The sequence below is a fragment of the Schistocerca serialis genome, chromosome 3, assembly GCF_023864345.2.
Source record: "Schistocerca serialis cubense isolate TAMUIC-IGC-003099 chromosome 3, iqSchSeri2.2, whole genome shotgun sequence".
Classification (NCBI taxonomy): domain Eukaryota; kingdom Metazoa; phylum Arthropoda; class Insecta; order Orthoptera; family Acrididae; genus Schistocerca; species Schistocerca serialis.
Genome location: NC_064640.1, coordinates 411,694,309 through 411,712,157, shown reverse-complemented (window position 1 = coordinate 411,712,157; position 17,849 = coordinate 411,694,309). Strand labels below are relative to the sequence as shown.

Sequence of the window (17,849 nt, the reverse complement as noted above, 5' to 3'; positions counted from 1 at the left end):
CCTCAAAAATATATAAAGTGCCCCTTGCTCGGCCTCTTGCAACAGAACACTATTCCGTTCATCGCTCTGCCTCAACTCGTAAGTATACTCATTAATTGCCTTTATCCTGTCTGCAGATTTCTCCACCGTCTCAACCTGTCCCTTTGCCATTGTACTTAACCTCTCTCTAAAGTACCGAGCACTATTCTGTTTCTTGTGCCTTTGTAAAAGCCCTTCCTTTAACTGCTTAAACTGTCCTGTCTTCTTAAGGCCTCAGAACACCTCACATATGTTTTTGCTTCACCCGTTAATCTAATTGTGGCTATATGTAACAACTGCTCATCAGACCAACTGTTCATCCCCACTGATGTCTCCAAGTCCTCTACAAACAAATGCACATCCTCAGACGCCTTTCCGGAAAACGGAATAATCAAACTTGTGGCTGCTGAATCAATCTCGTGCACCCTAGGCAACGATGACTGATCAGATGCGGTTTCCCGCTCACTTCTAGATGTTACTTCATTTCTGAACTGCTTATTGTCTTCTGTCAATTGTGCTACCTTTTCCAACAAAATCCACACCACTTCTGGTTCTTACACACCTTGCGTCCTTGAATCTGCCATTGTGTTGCTTTCGTTCCCAGTTAGTCCCGAAACAAAATAATTAAGTACAAGAATAATCTGACTTCCTGCAGCTCCGTATCGTCATACTCAGTATCATCATAAACCAATACAAAAGTAATCAAGTGCCACGAAAAAAATAAATCTTACTGTCTCACACTAACACTTACTCTGACAACAAAAATACTACGCCCACACAAACGTCTACAATGTGGCTTTTGACACTTCATACCCAAAACACAAACATAAAAGAAAGAGAACATCCAACACTCAAAAGAACAATTTTGATAGTAGTCACCACATCTTGTGACTGTACTGCAGGCAGTGGGCTCAAACGTCGTACTGGACAGACCACGTCCGCTATTCTGACAACAAATGTTGTGGTGGCTTCTGCCACCAAATGTATCAGGATGACCAAATGTAGTGGGTGGGTGCCAGGAGATGCCGTATTAAAACTCGGTGAGAACTTTCCAAATGATTTATTTGCTTCCACTACAGTGGTCCGTTCACCTCGGTCTGCATCACAGGGCGCCGCAATGCTGAGGAAGCGCCTGAGTGGCCTGTGCAATGCAACAGCCGCTCTGTCTTGCTGGGCTTGGCCGGCCCGCTGAGTTCCGATGATGTCAGGATGGCTCCGCCAGCAGCTGACTTGGCGGCCACCGTCCCTGTTGACTCTGCACTGCTCTGCCAGGAGCCGTAAGCTGGCCCCGCTGCTGCTTCTTCCTCACTGGCATAGCCAAGAACGTGGCAGCAACGACCGTCCATGATCTGGCGTCCGAATGTGTGGCCCTCGCCTCGGAAGTCTCCGGCGTTTGTTGGGAGCAGAGACGACTGCCCGCAATAGTGAGCTGAAGAGTGAGCCACCCTTGGCTGGCTGTGAACCCCGCGTTGGCCTCAGAGGGTCGAACCAACGACCCGTCGTGTACTGGGACACTGTCGCCCCACCTGTTGCTGTGTGTAGCCCAGCAGTGTGACACGCCTCACCGTCTAGGAGAGCTGCCACACTTTAATAAATCTCATTAGAATATAGCACCTATTTGTACTTGGCTGTGCGCCTCTGTTTTGCCAAGCGTGTCGCTTCGCATCACATATGCATAATACTTAGGTTGGCCAGTGGCCCTCTTCTGCCTGTGACTTGCCCCATGGAAACTGCTGTGTACGCCCCTGTGGCCGCTATTTGCCTTCGCAACTGCTGGTATGCATAACTTACTGCAATCCGGCCCACATCTGGCAGTACCTCGTGCTCCCAATATCGCACAAAACTAATTTTCCCTATCCTAAACGGTGGTGCCGCTGCATAATGTTGAAGTTCTAGGTAGGTGTGTTTTGAACTATTGTTGCATAAAAAAACAGATAGATATGGGCCTCAATGACCATGTTCATAACAGTTAAACTCCAATGAGCAGTTGCACAATAGCTGCTACCATCTGTTTTTGTGTTATCTGCTTTTCTTTGGATTGTGTGTTGCACGTTGCTTGTTATTATCTTTTTTAAAGGAGTGCAGAGATTAATCTGGTCTATCATTGAGTTTGAACGAGACTCCCACAACCCCAGAAAGGTGTGTGTGTTTCTTATGACCTTGTATTATTTGTGCTTTTGCAGAAGCTTAAATGTCTGGTGCAGACTGCCCCTTGTGTGTGAGGAAGTTGGGGCTTATTACCTTTGAGCTCTCCACTCCCTTTTATGGTCAAAGTTCTCATTTATTTATGGTTGCAGCAGACTGCCACACTAAACTGTCGACACTAAACTGTCGACACTATACTTGACACTGGGTTTAGGGATATTTCGCCAGAAGATAATTTTTGAGCTGCTACTTTTATTTTGCTTGGACTTTGTGCAAAATGTTTTGGTGTGGAGAACGTCAAATCTTGTAACCTTTAATTACTGAATTTTAAACAGCCTTGCTTTCCTTAATTTTTGTATGTACTATGGTTTCTTTTTCATTATTGTACTTCACATTCAAACTACTATATTCCTGTCACACCCAGTCTCCCCTTTCCGTGCTTGTAAATTCCAGAATGAGATTTTCACTCTGCAGTGGAAGGTAGGAGACGAGATATTGGCAGGAATAAATCTGTGAGGATGCGACGTGAGTCGTGCTTGGGTAGCTCAGTTTGTAGAGCACTTGCCCGCGAAAGGCAAAGGTCCAGAGTTCGAGTCTCGGTCCGGCACACAGTTTTAATCTGCCAGGAAGCTTCATGCTTGTAAATTATTTTGCACCCTTTGTTGTCGTTGTCTTCAGTCCAAAGCCTGGTTTGGTACAGCTCCCCACACAAGGCTATCTTTGACAGGTCTCTTTAGCTGTTTCTCCCTACTGCACTCTACATACATTTAGTCCTGCTTACTATTTTCAAGCCTTGATCTCCCTCTACAGTTTCTATGCTGTGTACTTCCTTCCATTATCAAACTGACAATTTTTGATGTCTCAGAATGTCCTGTCAACTGATCCATTTCTTTACTCAAGTTATGCTACAAATTTCATTTCCTCCCACTTTGATTCAGTACTTGCTCATTAGTTCTTTGATCTACCCATCTAATTCTAAACATTGTCTGTACCATCACATTAAAAAAAAAAAAAAAACTTATTTCTCTTGTTTGAAGTGCTTATTGTCCAGGTTTAACTTCTGTACAGGGCTACACTCCATGCAAAAGCCTTTAGAGAGACCTCCTAACACTTAATTTTATATACAGCGTTAACAAATTTATATTTTTCGGAATTGCTTTTCTTGCTATTGACAGTCTGCACTTTGTGTTTTCTACTTTGGCAATTGCCAGTTATTTTGCTGCTAAAATAATAAAACTTATTTGCTACTTTTAGTGTCTCAGTTCGTAATGTAATATTTGTTAATGTCATCTGATTTAATGTGACTACATTCCACTAACCTTCTTTTGCTTTTGTCGATATTCATCCTATAAACTCTCTCCAAGACAAGATTCATTTCCTTTTTTTTCTTTCTTCCAGCTGCTTTTGAAATTCCTTTGCCAACTCTAACAGAGTTACGATGTTATTGGCAAAGTGCAAGTATTTATTTCTTCTCCATTTCCAAAATGCTCTTCACTTTCCTTTACTGCTTGCTCTTGTAGAGACTGAATAATATTGAAAAGAGGTTACAACCTTGTCCCACTTCCTTCTCGAGGACTGCTTTTGTGTCATGCCTTTTGAATCTTATAACTGCAGTCTGGTTTCTGTATGAGTTGTGGATAACTTTTCACTCCCTGTATTCTATCCTTGCTGCATTTAGAATTCCAGAGTGTGTATTCCGGTCCACATTGTCAGAAAATCTATCTACAAATGCCATGAAATGTAGGTTCGCCTTTCTTCAGTCTCTTTTTCTAAGTAAGTTGTGAGGTCAAGGTGGCCTTGTTTGCTCATACATTTATCCAGCACACAATCTGATACTCCCTGAGGTTGGCTTCTATCAGTTTTTACCATTCCTCTGTGTATAATCTGTGTCACTATTTTGCAACTGTAACTTAATAAATTGATGGTTTGATAGTATTCACACCTGTCAGTGCCTGGCTCCTTTGGAATTGAAATTATCAGATTCTTCTTTAAGACGGCAAGTCTTTTACTTGCCTGATGAATCTTGCATATGCAGTGGAATACTTTTGTTATGGCTGGCCCACCAAAGGATATCAATAATTCTGAGACAGTCTATACTTCAGTCTTCCAAAGTGCTGCCAAATTCTTCTCATGGATCATATTTTACATCTCATCTTCATTTACTTCCTCTCCTCTTCCTATAATAATATGCTAAAGTCTGTTTCCATTTTATAGACTCTCTAGGTATTCCTTCCACCTTTTAGTCTTCCCATTTTTGGTTACTATGGGTCGAGCATCTGAAATCTTAATATTCGTACAAGTTTTTGTCTTTCCTCCAAAGGTCTCCTTAATTTTCCTATAAGCTGCATCTATCTTTCCCATATCATGCATGCTTCTACAGCCATGTATTTCTCTTCTAACCAGTCCTGCTGTGCCAATTTGCACTTTCTGTCAATCTCATGTTTTGAACATTGTACTATTCATCTTGTGTGTCAAATAATGGATACAAGGTTCAAAGTTTGTAACTCCAGTAACAACCTTTTATAGGTAAGCATCACGTGTTATTAAATTTTTATAGCAGAATGTACATTTAAGACAGAGTCTAAGATACACATCTGATTTTATGCTATAGCTGCGCACAGTGATAAGCATTGTTAATCTGCACTTCACAGACTGACCTATGAATTGTGTTGTGTACGGTAAAATAGAAAATATAGACGAGTCAATATTTTTAAGTTTAGCTTTCACAGTTTATTACACTTCCATGTCTCGTGAACAGGCACACTGCAAAATTTATATTTTTTAATAAAACTAACATGGGATATTAAAACTTTGCACCCAAGGTAGACTCGTAGCCAACTAACAGACAACATTTCTCTGGCCCACTGTTGCCATCTATAAAAATGTGATGACAATGGCTGTTGCATATTGCATTTGTAGAAAATTTGTTACTACAAAATAAAATAACAGTTTTCCTGTGGCAAGAATGTTTGTGGAAATGATGCATGTTTAAATAGAAAATTAATAAAATATACTGTGCGAAGATTAAGAAATACAGTCAAATATTCAGTTGGTATTTTGTAAAAAAAGAAAAAAAATTATTATTATTAAGTTAAACGAGACCTTTTTTCTACATTTTTTTCTGTAATTGATGCATTAGTCTTGGGTAGTATATCATTCGAAGAAAGAAATCATGTAATCTACATTCCAAAAATACGTAACACAAGGTATGGTGGCAGATCAGATGCTAGACTGTAGTATCACACATTTCGTAATGTCAAACTTGGATCACCAGGGTACAGTGTCTGTAATCTCCGTTTGACTACTTCATTTGGTACATTTTTATATTTTTTCCCTTTCATCAATTAAATTCAATATCTTCTGTGTTATCCAAGGACTTTTACTTGGACTTTTCTTTTTGCCTGCTGGATCCACTGCTGCATTCACTATCTCCGCTCTGAGATACCAATTTGCTGTCTGTTGTATCTCTTTTACCTGTTTGTCTATAAGTGCCCAATGCTCTCTTTCAATCTCTCAACAACTTCTGATCCTTTGTTTTAAAAATCAGGTCTCCTTAATTTCCTAACTTTCTGTATTTCCTTCAGTGCAGGTCATAATGAATAAGTTATGGTCAGAGTCCACCTCTACCTCTGAGAATGTTTTGTGGTTTAAAAACTGATTCAAAATCTGTGTGCCTTATCATTATAGAATTATGTAATCTGGTTGAAACCTTCTGGTGTCTCGAAGTGTCTTCCTTGCATACAATCTTATTCTATGATTTTTAAACAAAGTGTCTCAATGTGATCTGTTGCCAGTAGAGTTGACAGTGCATTTGGTCATGTCCCTCACCATTTATTTAGCTTTAATTTAGTAAAAGATTAGTGTACCATATTTTAGATACAACTACTTCTCTAGCTCTGGGATACTGCCTAGCACATGACATTTAAAATTAACATATTTAAAAATAATTTACTTTCATTCCTGTAATATTCCGCAGGAAGAAATGTTTTTTAAATATAGTTCGTATTATCTAAGAGTTCCTATGTCGTCAATGACCGTCAGCTTAGAATTAATTTGTGAGCTTAAAAAATTAAAGACTGAAATAAAGATCTGTGGCGTTGCCCACAATTCTTCTACATATCAGAACCTTAAGTTCCTAATGTCTCTATCTATGTGAAGAAGCAAGATGAAAATTGAATATCCTAGCAAAAATTTGAGACTGTTAGAGACAGAACACAAGCTTAAATTTGTCAGGGATAGTGGAGTAAATCAGCCATGTATTTATCAATGGAACATTTTGGCGGGAAACCTAAATCAGGATGATTGGATGGGAATTTGAACTCTGTTCCTCCCAAAAGAAAGCTCAGTGTGTCAACCAGCTGGTATATGAGCAATGCTAACTACACCAGTTTCCACAAATCTAGAAATAACTAAAACATGATGTTAGATGTGAGGGGACTTATCCTGGATCTAGAAACATGATATATTTGTCTGCGTTGTCATGCACTGTTTATGTTTGTGCTAAGAAAAAGTTTTAGGTGTACAGAATGGTTGTCAGTTTATTACAGCAACACACTGCAGAGTGTGAGCAGAGTAAACAGGAATAATGCACTTAACAGCAATATAACAACTAATGTTGTCTGTGAATCCCAGAGAAAATAAGGAATTCTTCTAGCACAGCTGTTCTCAGTGTTGTAATGATGTGCGGAGCATTCTGAGCAGTGTGTCAAAAGTGCACCTATGTTTTTTGACCAAGTTGTTGTGATGGTCACAACTTCCATGGAATTACCAGCTTGGTCAAGGATTGTCATAATCTAGGATGAAATAATCTCTTGCACTGACACGGAAATTTTTATGCCTGTATATCTGTTCAGTCAGTGCATGTGACTGCTGTGCGGAGAATGTGGATTCACTGAATTAAGAATGACATGATGACAGTTAGTGTATGACAGCTATTATTTATAAATTTGATTTTCTGTTATAAGATATCTGGTTGCTGCAATTCTTTACTAAGCTCACATTTCTGCTGGTAAGATTTTTGTCACTTGACACTGGAAAATTTTTTAAAATACCATTTTGTTTGTAAAGGTTCTGAAGTTTTAAAGACCAGGTGCGTGAGGGGCGCACCTGTGATCGCACCATGCCACGAAACAAGAGGCGTATCGAGCTCGTCACAGAAGATGAGCGCCAGTTCAGCAAGCGTGCAAGGAGTCATGTCAGGTACCAATGTTTCTAAAGAGTGTGTGCGTGTGTGCGTGCGTGTGTGCGCGCGTGTGTGTGTGTGTGTGTGTGTGTGTGTGTGTGTGTGTGTGTGTGTGTGTGTCTGAATGTTGTTGTTATTATTATTTATTATTATTATTATTATTATTATATTATTTTACTGTTATATACCAGTATTATTCTTTCAGACACCTTTAGTGCTGTTGTTTATGCTTGAATGCCTCTGGAGATGGTAGATTCCCATTAAACAGAACACTATACCAGAGTATGTTGGTTTAAATGTATGGTAGTTTCCTCTCAAACATATTGAGTAAACTTCCTTAAACAGATCAGTTATTAAGGGCACATTCAAAGGATGTACCAATTCATGTGCTCTGAGGCTACAACTATCCAGTTCAGTTTCTTGAACATCCTATAAAACCACAAAAAATTGCCCATGACTGTAGTACTAACTGTTAGTAACAATAGTGAGTTATCACAGAGCTGGACAATTTAGATCTCAACCTGAGTAGCAAATGAATTTTGATGCATTATTTGCTAATCTTGTCACAGTATTGGTGATGGCAGTGTACTCCAGGTAGTTTGTTACTAATGATCACTTTATCATATGCTGATGGCCTGCCACCCATATTTTTTTTATTGTTTAGTATACACTGAAGAGCCAAAGAAACTGGTACACCTGTCTAATATTGTGTAGGCCCCACACGAGCATACAGAAGTGCCACAACACAATGTGGCATGGACTTGACTAATGCCTGAAATACTGTTGGAGGGAATTGACACCATGAATCCTGCAGGGCTGCCCATAAATCTGTAAGAGTACATGGGGGTGGAGATCTCTTCTGAACAGCACATTGCAAGGCATCCCAGATATGCTCAATAATTTTCAGGTCTGGGGAGTTTAGTGGCTAGAGGAAGTGGTTAAACTCAGAAGTGTGTTCCTGGAGCTACTCTGTAGCAATTCTGGATGTGTGGGGTGTTGCATTGTCCTGCTGGTATTGCCAAAGTCTGTTGGAATGCATAATGGACATGAATGGATGCAGGTGATCAGACTGGATGCTTACATATGTCACCTGCCAGAGTCGCATCTAGATGTATCAGGGGTCCCATGTCACTCCAGCTGCACATGCCCCACACCATTACACAGCCTCCACCTGCTGGAACAGTCCCCTGCTGACATGCAGGGTCTTTGGATTCGTGAGGTTGTCTCCATACCCGTACACGTCCATCCACTTGATACAATTTAAAATGACTCGTCCGACCAGGCAACATGTTTCCAGTCATCAACAGTTCAATGTTCGTGTTGATGGGCCCAGGTAAGGTGTAAAGCTTTGTGTTGTGCGGACATCAAGGGTACACAAGTTGGCCTTCGGCTCCAAAAGCCATTTAGATGAAGTTTCATTGATGGGTTTGCACACTGACACTTGTTGATGGCTCAGTGTTGAAATCTGCAGCAATTTGTAGAAGGGTTGCACTTTCGTCACGCTAAATGATTCTCTTCAGTCTTTGTTGGTCCCATTCTTGCACGATCTTATTTCGGCTGCAGTGTTGTCAGAGATTTGATGTTTTACCAGATTCCTGATATTCATAGTACACTTGTGTAATGGTCATATGAGAAAATCCCTACTTCATCCTACCTTGGAGATGCTGTGCCCCATCACTTATGCGCCAACTATAACACCATGTTCAGACCCACTTAAATCTTGAACACTTGTCATTGTAGCAGCAGTAACTGATCTAACAACTGCGACAGACACTTGTCGTCTTATATATCCATTGCTGACAACAGTGCAATATTTTGCCTGTTAACATATATCTGTTTCTGAATACGCAGTCCTATGCCAGTTTCTTTGGCACTTCAGAGTATAAATGCTTGTATCCATTGTAGATACTCTACACCTAGCTGCTCGTTACATTTATCACTTAAGAGGCAAAATCTTTGTATACACACAACAACATTCTTACAAAGGGTGCTTTGAAAGTTCAACATTTGTGCTACTTCATCTCTTGTTAATCCTGTTTGGTATGGATCCCACACACTTCAGCAGTATTCTATCACATAGCACACAAATGATTTGTAAGTGGGCTCCATTGTAAACTGACTGCATTTTCTCAGTATACTGCCAGTAGATCGAAGTCTGCCGCCAGATTTAATGCCTGATTTCTGTTAAGACTCATTGATATTGCAGTCACAGGATTTTTTTATTTTTGAAGTGGAAAATCTCACATTTTTGAGCATTTAAAGCAGGTTGTCAGTCTTTGCATCATTTTAAATAATATCAAAGTCTGACTGAATATTTGTGCAGGCATCAGAAAGTACTTCATTATAGATAAATGGCATCATCTGCAAAAAGTCTGAGGCTACTGCTAATATTGTTTGACTAATCATAAATATACAGTATGATCAGCACCTACCACAGTACAGTTTACTAGTGCGTACTTGAAGTTACTTCTATGTAAGTTGATGAGTCAACAGTGAAGATAACATGCTGCACCATACTTGAGAAATCCTGAATCCAATCACAAATTCAGTTGATAACCCATATTATTGCCTTCACAAGGTGCTCACAACTCTTGTTTGTGCATGCATGGTGAGCATAGGGCCCCAAGCCATTGCAGCATCTACCTCGTTTCTTGTGCTGCAGTCTTCCATCTGACTACCCTTACTTCTCTTTAATTCCTTTTCCATGGTGGCAATCTTTGATGGTAACTGTGCTGTATCTCTAGGTCCCATTTGATTTAATGTACTTCTCTATCCATTTACTTCTCTATCCATTTACTCCACATCAGTTTTTGGCTGAAATAATTTTTGGTCCCCTTTCGGATTTAACCTCCATTTTCAAAATATTTTCTGTAGTATGGACTGACTGGGGAAGAAAACCCTAACAGCACCATGTGCATACAGCATTGAAGATCTTTTGTGCACAGTATCCATGTAGACTTGTGTATGTACTTAAAAGCCAACACGGTAGCCAATCTGAAGTGATTGGATCGTTATTTACCCTTTTGGTATAGCCCCCTGACAGCACAGGGATTACATTTTTTGAAGCTTTAGCTGTTAGCACACCATGCATGCCAAGGAGTAGATGCCCATATTCTTGGGACATCAGGACTCCTGGCAGTGGCCATCATGCCAGATGACCTTTGCTGTTCCTGGATGATGCCTGGGGAGAGCTCTTGAGTACAGTAAGTGGCATCAGGATAGACATTTTGCACATGAAATGCAGTGAACTTGACCAAATCAGTGCCCATACTGGTCTTAGTATCTTGATAGATAAATATAAATAATTCAATACAGACAGTTACCATAGAACTGCTTTCCCTACCCCGGGTACCCAAAGGGAAGAGAGAGAAGCCAGAAGACTGGGAACGAAACAATGGATATACTTTCAAAGGGACGAAACCATTACGTTTTTGGTGGAGCAAATAGAAGATAAATTTGGAGAAGTAGACTCATTGGGAAAATTGCAAAATGGATAACTTTTGATTAGTCTCTCCTCTGCTGCACAATTTAAAGTGCAGGGGCGAGGGCCGGTACACGAGAGCAGGGGCCAGGGCATCTCCCTCTACATACTGTAGCAGGAGAGGGGGGCAGTTCTAGACCCTACCTCTCTTACCAGCTGCCTGTGTTATCCCTCTTTTCCTCTGTATTAATTGCTTTTAGATGCGGTTTGCCCCCTTTCACTGTCGCACCCTGTTTCTCCATTTTAGCTGTTGCAACTGGTCGATTAGTGAATGCTGTTGCTCTTCAGTGTGTTTGCTATAATTGATTGGGGGTGTGATGACTGGAGGAGGGATGGCCCCCATTGAATGCACAGTCCCAGGGGACACTCACCTGGCCCCACCCACCTCCTGCGTTGATCGTGTCTCATGTTTCATTATTGACGGTATTATGAAAAGGATGGATTGCTACTCGCCATATAGTGGAGAATGTCAAATCAAACACCTTTCAGCCATCTAATTTCCAAACTGTTATTTTATTTTGCTGTCAGCTTCGGCAGTTTACTACACCATCTTCAGCCCCCTAACCAATGTGTTGGAAGATTCCAACCTCAGTTCTTGTCAAAACAGGGCCAGACATATGTGTAGATTTCTGCCTGATACGGTGATCACTTTGACCATCAACTGCACGACCATCATATAAACAATGTTTTTGTGGATGGTACGATTTTCAAAACATAATGAAAACAAAATGGCATTGAATGTAGTGTTCAGAAACAAAAACCTATTTAATTGTCTTTGTCTGTTTTTACAATTCGTCCATCAAATCAGGGGATCCATTCTGCCCTACCTTGTGTAATGTAACATAATTAATAGTAACTGAAAATGGAAAACACACTAATCCAATTATTTCAGTTTTTGCTGAGATTTTTATTTCATGTAAGGGGCATTCAAAAACAAGTGAACTGGAGGCATAATTACAGAAACCGGTACCCGAATGTTAGAAGTATTGGCCCTGGCTGTCCAGGCACCAATGTGAACCGTTTCTACACATGCAGCTGGATGTCGTTGTCAGAGGTGAATTGTTTGCCCCTCAGAGCCTTTTTAAGGGGATCAAAAATGGCGTAATCACGAGGAGAGAGGTCCGGACTGTATGGAGGGTGGCCGAGAACCTCCCATTTGAATTTCTGCAGGAGTGCTGCGACTGTGTTGGCTGTATGAGGCTTTGCATTCCCATAGAGTAGAATGACCCCACGGGTGAGATTGCATGGTCATTTTGATTTGATCGCTTGGTGAAGGATGGTCAAGGTTTGTGAGTAACGATGTGCATTCACTGTTGTCCCGTGCTGTAGCAAATGAATCAGAAGGGGGCCAGCTTGGTCAAAGGAGGTCAGCATAACCTTTTCTGCACTCATGTGGATGAAGACATCCAGCTGTACATGCAGAACTGGTTCACATCGCAGATCCCGGAATTTTATGAGACAGCCATTCAACACCTTGTGTCATAGTGGGACAAGTGTCTCAATAGCCAGGGTCAATACTTCTAACACACAGGTACTAATTTCTGTAATTATGCCTCCGGCTCATTTCTTTTTGAACGCCCCTTATACTGAGAGAGAAACATTGCATTCCCCAGGGTAATATCATAAAAAACATTCACAGCATAAAAATTCAGAGCAACATGAACAATGTGTGAAAGCTCATCTTTTACTGTGAATATCATCAACAAAAGTAGCCTTGTCAGTGTTGGTAAGTACCTCACAATCTAGCGATAATTTGTGGTAAGCCACAAAAGCTGGAGCTTCTAATTGTTTATGGATCAAGACATTTATTTAAATTATGTTGTTTCTACTTTCGATTTTTCTTTCATTCTGCGAAGAAAACAGTAAAATTCTGTATTTAGCAAATCTAATTCATTACCTGTCGGTAAAAGTATGTGTTGCAGGGTTGACAGAATTACTTTTAATGAGCACATTGGTATTCAGATTTCATTGACAAACAGTTGATCATATAAAGAGCAGTTGGTTTGCCCACCCCACTGGTCAGTAATGTACGGAAAGTCTCTGTTTTGAAAAGGTCATTAAATTGTGTCCAAAAGGTTCCAAACTGTGTAAGTGTAGATCAGATGTGGCTTGAATTCAAAGCAATAGTGTCGACAGTGATTGAGATTTTTGTACCAAAAGATTAATAAGAGGTGGAAATGATCTGCCATGGCATTCAAAACAGATCACAAAGGTGGTGCAGAAGTAACAAAAAAATCATGCCAGCTCTAAAAGAATGCAAAATCTCAAGGGTTGGCAATGATTTACAGAATCTGTAAATTTATTGTGGACTGTAATTTGAGATGATTTTAATAGTTTCCACAATGAAACTCTGTAGTGAAACCTAACAGAAAATCCATAGGTACTCTGGTAATCTGTAAACAAGCAAGAAACAGTTAGTACCTTCACTGTGTAACAGCAATAGTAATAAAACAGTGCCACTAAAGTGGAGTTAGTGAATAGTTTTCTGGAATTATTTCACCAAAGCAAACAAAGTAAGTATTTTAGAATTTGAATCAAGAACAGTTGCCAACATAACTCTGAAGTAGATACCCTTGGTATAGTGAAGTGATTTAAATCACTTAATGAAGGCAGGTCTTTAGGTCCAGATTGTGTGCCAGTTTCTTTCAGAGTATGCTGGCATGATAGATCCATACATAGCAATCTTAGGTTGGCAACCCTGCAGCCAGGCAACTAGCGCGAGTTTTGGTGTTCTCATAAACATAAGTCATTTTAGATTATAAAACATATAGATTAGTACTGATTACATGGTAAATAGGTGTATTAGTGTGCCTCTTAAGTGTACCACTAAAAGTTTCATTTTTCTTTACGTAATAAAGCAGAAAATGTGAAAAGACCGTACAGTCGTATTTTCTGTTTACGTTCTGCTGCAGCAAATCTATAGAATTTTGTTTAGTTGTTCCTTGCTCTCTCCAACAATTTAACTTAGTGTACGTCTTCATTATTTAACTAGCATTTCCGGAAAGTAGCATAAAGTTTAAGTTGTTGTTTCTGAAACTTTGCACTTTTGTTTTTGGTTACACACAGTTGCGTATAGGCCAAATTTGTGTAACCGAATTTTCATGTTTATCTGTAATTTAACTGACTTATTCTTAATAAACCATTACGTTTATCATGAGTGAAAAGTGCTTGACTTGCCGTAGAATTGTTAGGTTGGGGCTTTGGTGTGATGGTGCTATAGTTTTTTCCATGTGGGTGACTGTAGTGGCATGGGAATAGGGGAAGTAAATGAGACTCATCAGTGGTTTTGTAGGATTTGTAGTAGAGATAGGAAGATACTGGAACAGGAGGGGAAAATTGCCGCCCTTCAGGCTGAGTTAGACGAGGCCAGGGGAGATCTTGACAGGTTAAGGAGGGAGAAGGGTAAAGAGAGGTGGGAAGTGGCAACAGGCAATAGGAGGAACAGGCCAAGAACTTTGTCTGACAGCTTCATGGTGAATGTGGAAAATAGATTTGACCTGTTGCTTCAATTAGAAGCTGGTGAGCCTCAAGCAGTTGCAGGTGTAGACGGGGCACAACAAACTTTCAGCAGCAAATTGAAAAGTAAGAATGTAAGGAAATCAGTAAAGAGAAAGAAAATGTTGTTGTTAGGTAGTTCCCATGGAAGAGGTGTTGGCCAACTTTTGCATGATGAACTAGGATCAGAATACCAGGTCACCAATTTTTTTAAACCTAGTGCTGGTCTGGAGCAGGTGACAGAGGATTTAGGATCACTTTGCAAAGATTTCACTAAGGAAGACACCGTGGTTATAGTGGGTGGGGCAGGTAACAGTATTGACAGAGATCCTGGGTGCAGTATAGAGTGTGACCTGGCGAAGATTGTATCAGCGAAGCATACTAGTGTTGAGTTTGTATCTGTCAAGAGAGTTAATTGGGAGCTGGAACGGCTGCTTATGTTGGGTGCAGGGTCACACATTGGTGTGGTTCCTGTAGATTCTCTCAGTAAGTGGGATTATACTAGGCATGGCCTTCACCTCAACAGGAAGGGGAAAAGTTAAAGGGGGGAGGCACTGTCATGAGTGGTAAAATACCAGTGGTTATAGGGTTCAGAAAACACCCATTTTTAGGGTAGGGAGGACAGAAAGAAAGCAAATTTTAAGAGAGGTTAGAACTGAGACAAACCTTAAGTTTGAGAAAGAAATCAAAAAACATAATTCCAGCTTATTACATCAGCATAAACAGCTATTAGTTAAGAATTTTCAACAGTCAGCAGATATTATAACTGTACCAAATTTTAACTCAGTCAGTGTGAAATGTCAGCTATCTTTATTGCATCAAAATATTAGAGGACTGAGAAATAAAATTAATGAATTAACTATCTGCATAGATGAATTCGAGTCTTCAAACCCAGCTGACATAATCTGCCTCTCTGAACATCATGTGACCACTGGTATAGAACTTACAGGGTTTAGGTTAGCATCTCATTTTTGTAGATCAGAAATGGAGAAAGGAGGAGTTGCCACATTCATTAGGAACTGTCATAAATTTAAGAACATAGACATTCATAAATTTTGCCTAGAACAGCATATGGAAACATGTGCAACAGAATTAGAATTTCACAAAAAATCCTTCATAATATTAAGTGTATATCGAGCACCTGCAGGTAACTTCAATATGTTTGTAAACCACATTGAAGCTGTACTGGCCCATTTAACAACCAAAAATAATGAAATAGTGGTTGCTGGTGATTTCAATGTAGATTTCCTTAAAGACTCTCTCAATAAGAACTTATTTGAGTTACTAACACTATCATTCAACTTAATTCCCACTGTAAAGTTCCCCACTAGGGTAGCCACTTGCTCACAAACAGCCGTTGATAATATCTTTATAGAAAAGTCCAATGAACAAAATTATATTACAAAACCAATAGTCAATGGCCTCTCAGACCATGATATGCAGTTCCTTCTGTTAAATGTTAATGCTGAACAGGATATAAAATCTGTTAAATCTGAGCTCAAGAGGGTAATCAATAAGCCAAAAATTGATTATTTTAGGACACTCCTCGGAGACATTCACTGGACTGATGTTTACAGTGCTCATGGCATGAATGAAAAATATAACACTTTTGCTAATAAAGTGCTTACCTTATTCGAACACTGTTTTCCCCCAAAACTTACCAAGGTTAGAGCAGAGTCGACAAAAAAGCCATGGATTACTCGAGGAATAGGGGTATCTTGTAAAACAAAAAGAAAACTGTATCTGTCAATCCGAAACAGTTCCGATGTTGATGCTACAGCACATTACAAGAAATACTGCAAAATATTAAAGACTGTAATACGGATGTCAAAGCAAATATATTACAAGGAAAAGATAGTCATATCAGATAACAAAATAAAGACAATATGGGATAAAGTGAAGGAGGAGACCGATAGAACCAGACATGAAGAGGAACAAATAGCATTAAGAGTAAATGATACATTGGTGACAGATGTGTATAGTGTTGCAGAACTTTTTAATAAACATTTTATAACTGTTACTGAAAAGATGGGGTTGTCAGGTTTAGTTGATGCTGCTATGGAATACCTCAGACCAGAAATACCAAGCAACTTCCATAATATGAATTTGACCCTCACTACCCCAACAGAAATAATGTCCATCATAAAATCTTTAAAATCAAAAACATCTAGTGGGTATGATGAAATATCAACAAAGTTAATTAAAGAATGTGATTCTGAGCTAAGTAACATATTAAGTTATCTGTGTAACCAGTCATTTATCAGTGGAATATTTCCTGAATGGCTGAAATATGCTGAAGTTAAGCCACTGTTTAAGAAGGGAGATAAAGAAATTGCATCAAATCTCCATCCAATTTCACTGTTGCCAGCATTCTCAAAAATTTCCGAAAAAGTAATGTACAGTCGGCTTTATAACCATCTTATCTCAAATAACATACTGCCAAAGTCACAGTTTGGATTTCTAAAAGGGTCTGATATTGAGAACGCTATCTACACTTACAGTGAAAATGTGCTTAATTCATTAGACAAAAAATTGCAGGCAACTGGTATATTTTGTGATCTGTCAAAGGCATTTGACTGTGTAAATCACAATATCCTTTTAAGTAAATTAGAGTTTTATAGTGTAACAGGAAATGCTGCAAAATGGTTCAAATCTTATATCTCTGGCAGGAAACAAAGGGTGGTATTAGGAAAGAGACATGTACCAAGCTATCAGGCATCATCCAACTGGGAACTAAATTACGTGTGGGGTCCCACAAGGTTCCATTTTGGGGCCCTTACTTTTTCTTGTGTACATCAATGACCTTTCATCAGTAACTTTACCAGATGCCAAGTTCATTTTGTTTGCCGATGATACAAACATTGCAATAAATAGCAAATCATGTGTAGTCTTAGAAAGATCAGCCAATAAAATATTTGTGGACATTAATCACTGGTTCCTTTTCTTTTTTTCAGTCTACTGACTGGTTTGATGCAGCCCGCCACGAATTCCTTTCCTGTGCTAACCTCTTCATCTCAGAGTAGCACTTGCAACCTACGTCCTCAATTATTTGCTTGACGTATTCCAATCTCTGTCTTCCTCTACAGTTTTTGCCCTCTACAGCTCCCTCTAGTACCATGGAAGTCATTCCCTCATGTCTTAGCAGATGTCCTATCATCCTGTCCCTTCTCCTTATCAGTGTTTTCCACATATTCCTTTCCTCTCCGATTCTGCGTAGAACCTCCTCATTCCTTACCTTATCAGTCTACCTAATTTTCAACATTCGTCTATAGCACCACATCTCAAATGCTTCGATTCTCTTCTGTTCTGGTTTTCCCACAGTCCATGTTTCACTACCATACAATGCTGTACTCCAGACGTACATCCTCAGAAATTTCTTCCTCAAATTAAGGCCGGTATTTGATATTAGTAGACTTCTCTTGGCCAGAAATGCCTTTTTTGCCATAGCGAGTCTGCTTTTGATGTCCTCCTTGCTCCGTCCGTCATTGGTTATTTTACTGCCTAGGTAGCAGAATTCCCTAACTTCAT

At 39.6% G+C, this 17,849-nt stretch overlaps 1 protein-coding gene across 1 annotated transcript in view; it reads left to right on the top strand.

Annotated features, from left to right (window-relative positions):
• Positions 1–17,849, top strand: part of LOC126470279 (DCN1-like protein 4) — a 147,082-nt gene that overhangs the window by 61,848 nt on the left and 67,385 nt on the right. The window contains exon 2 of the mRNA XM_050098028.1: positions 7,231–7,362. Coding sequence (XP_049953985.1) covers positions 7,283–7,362 — 80 coding nt within the window. The 5' untranslated portion in view covers positions 7,231–7,282. The remainder of the gene's footprint in view (positions 1–7,230; positions 7,363–17,849) is intronic.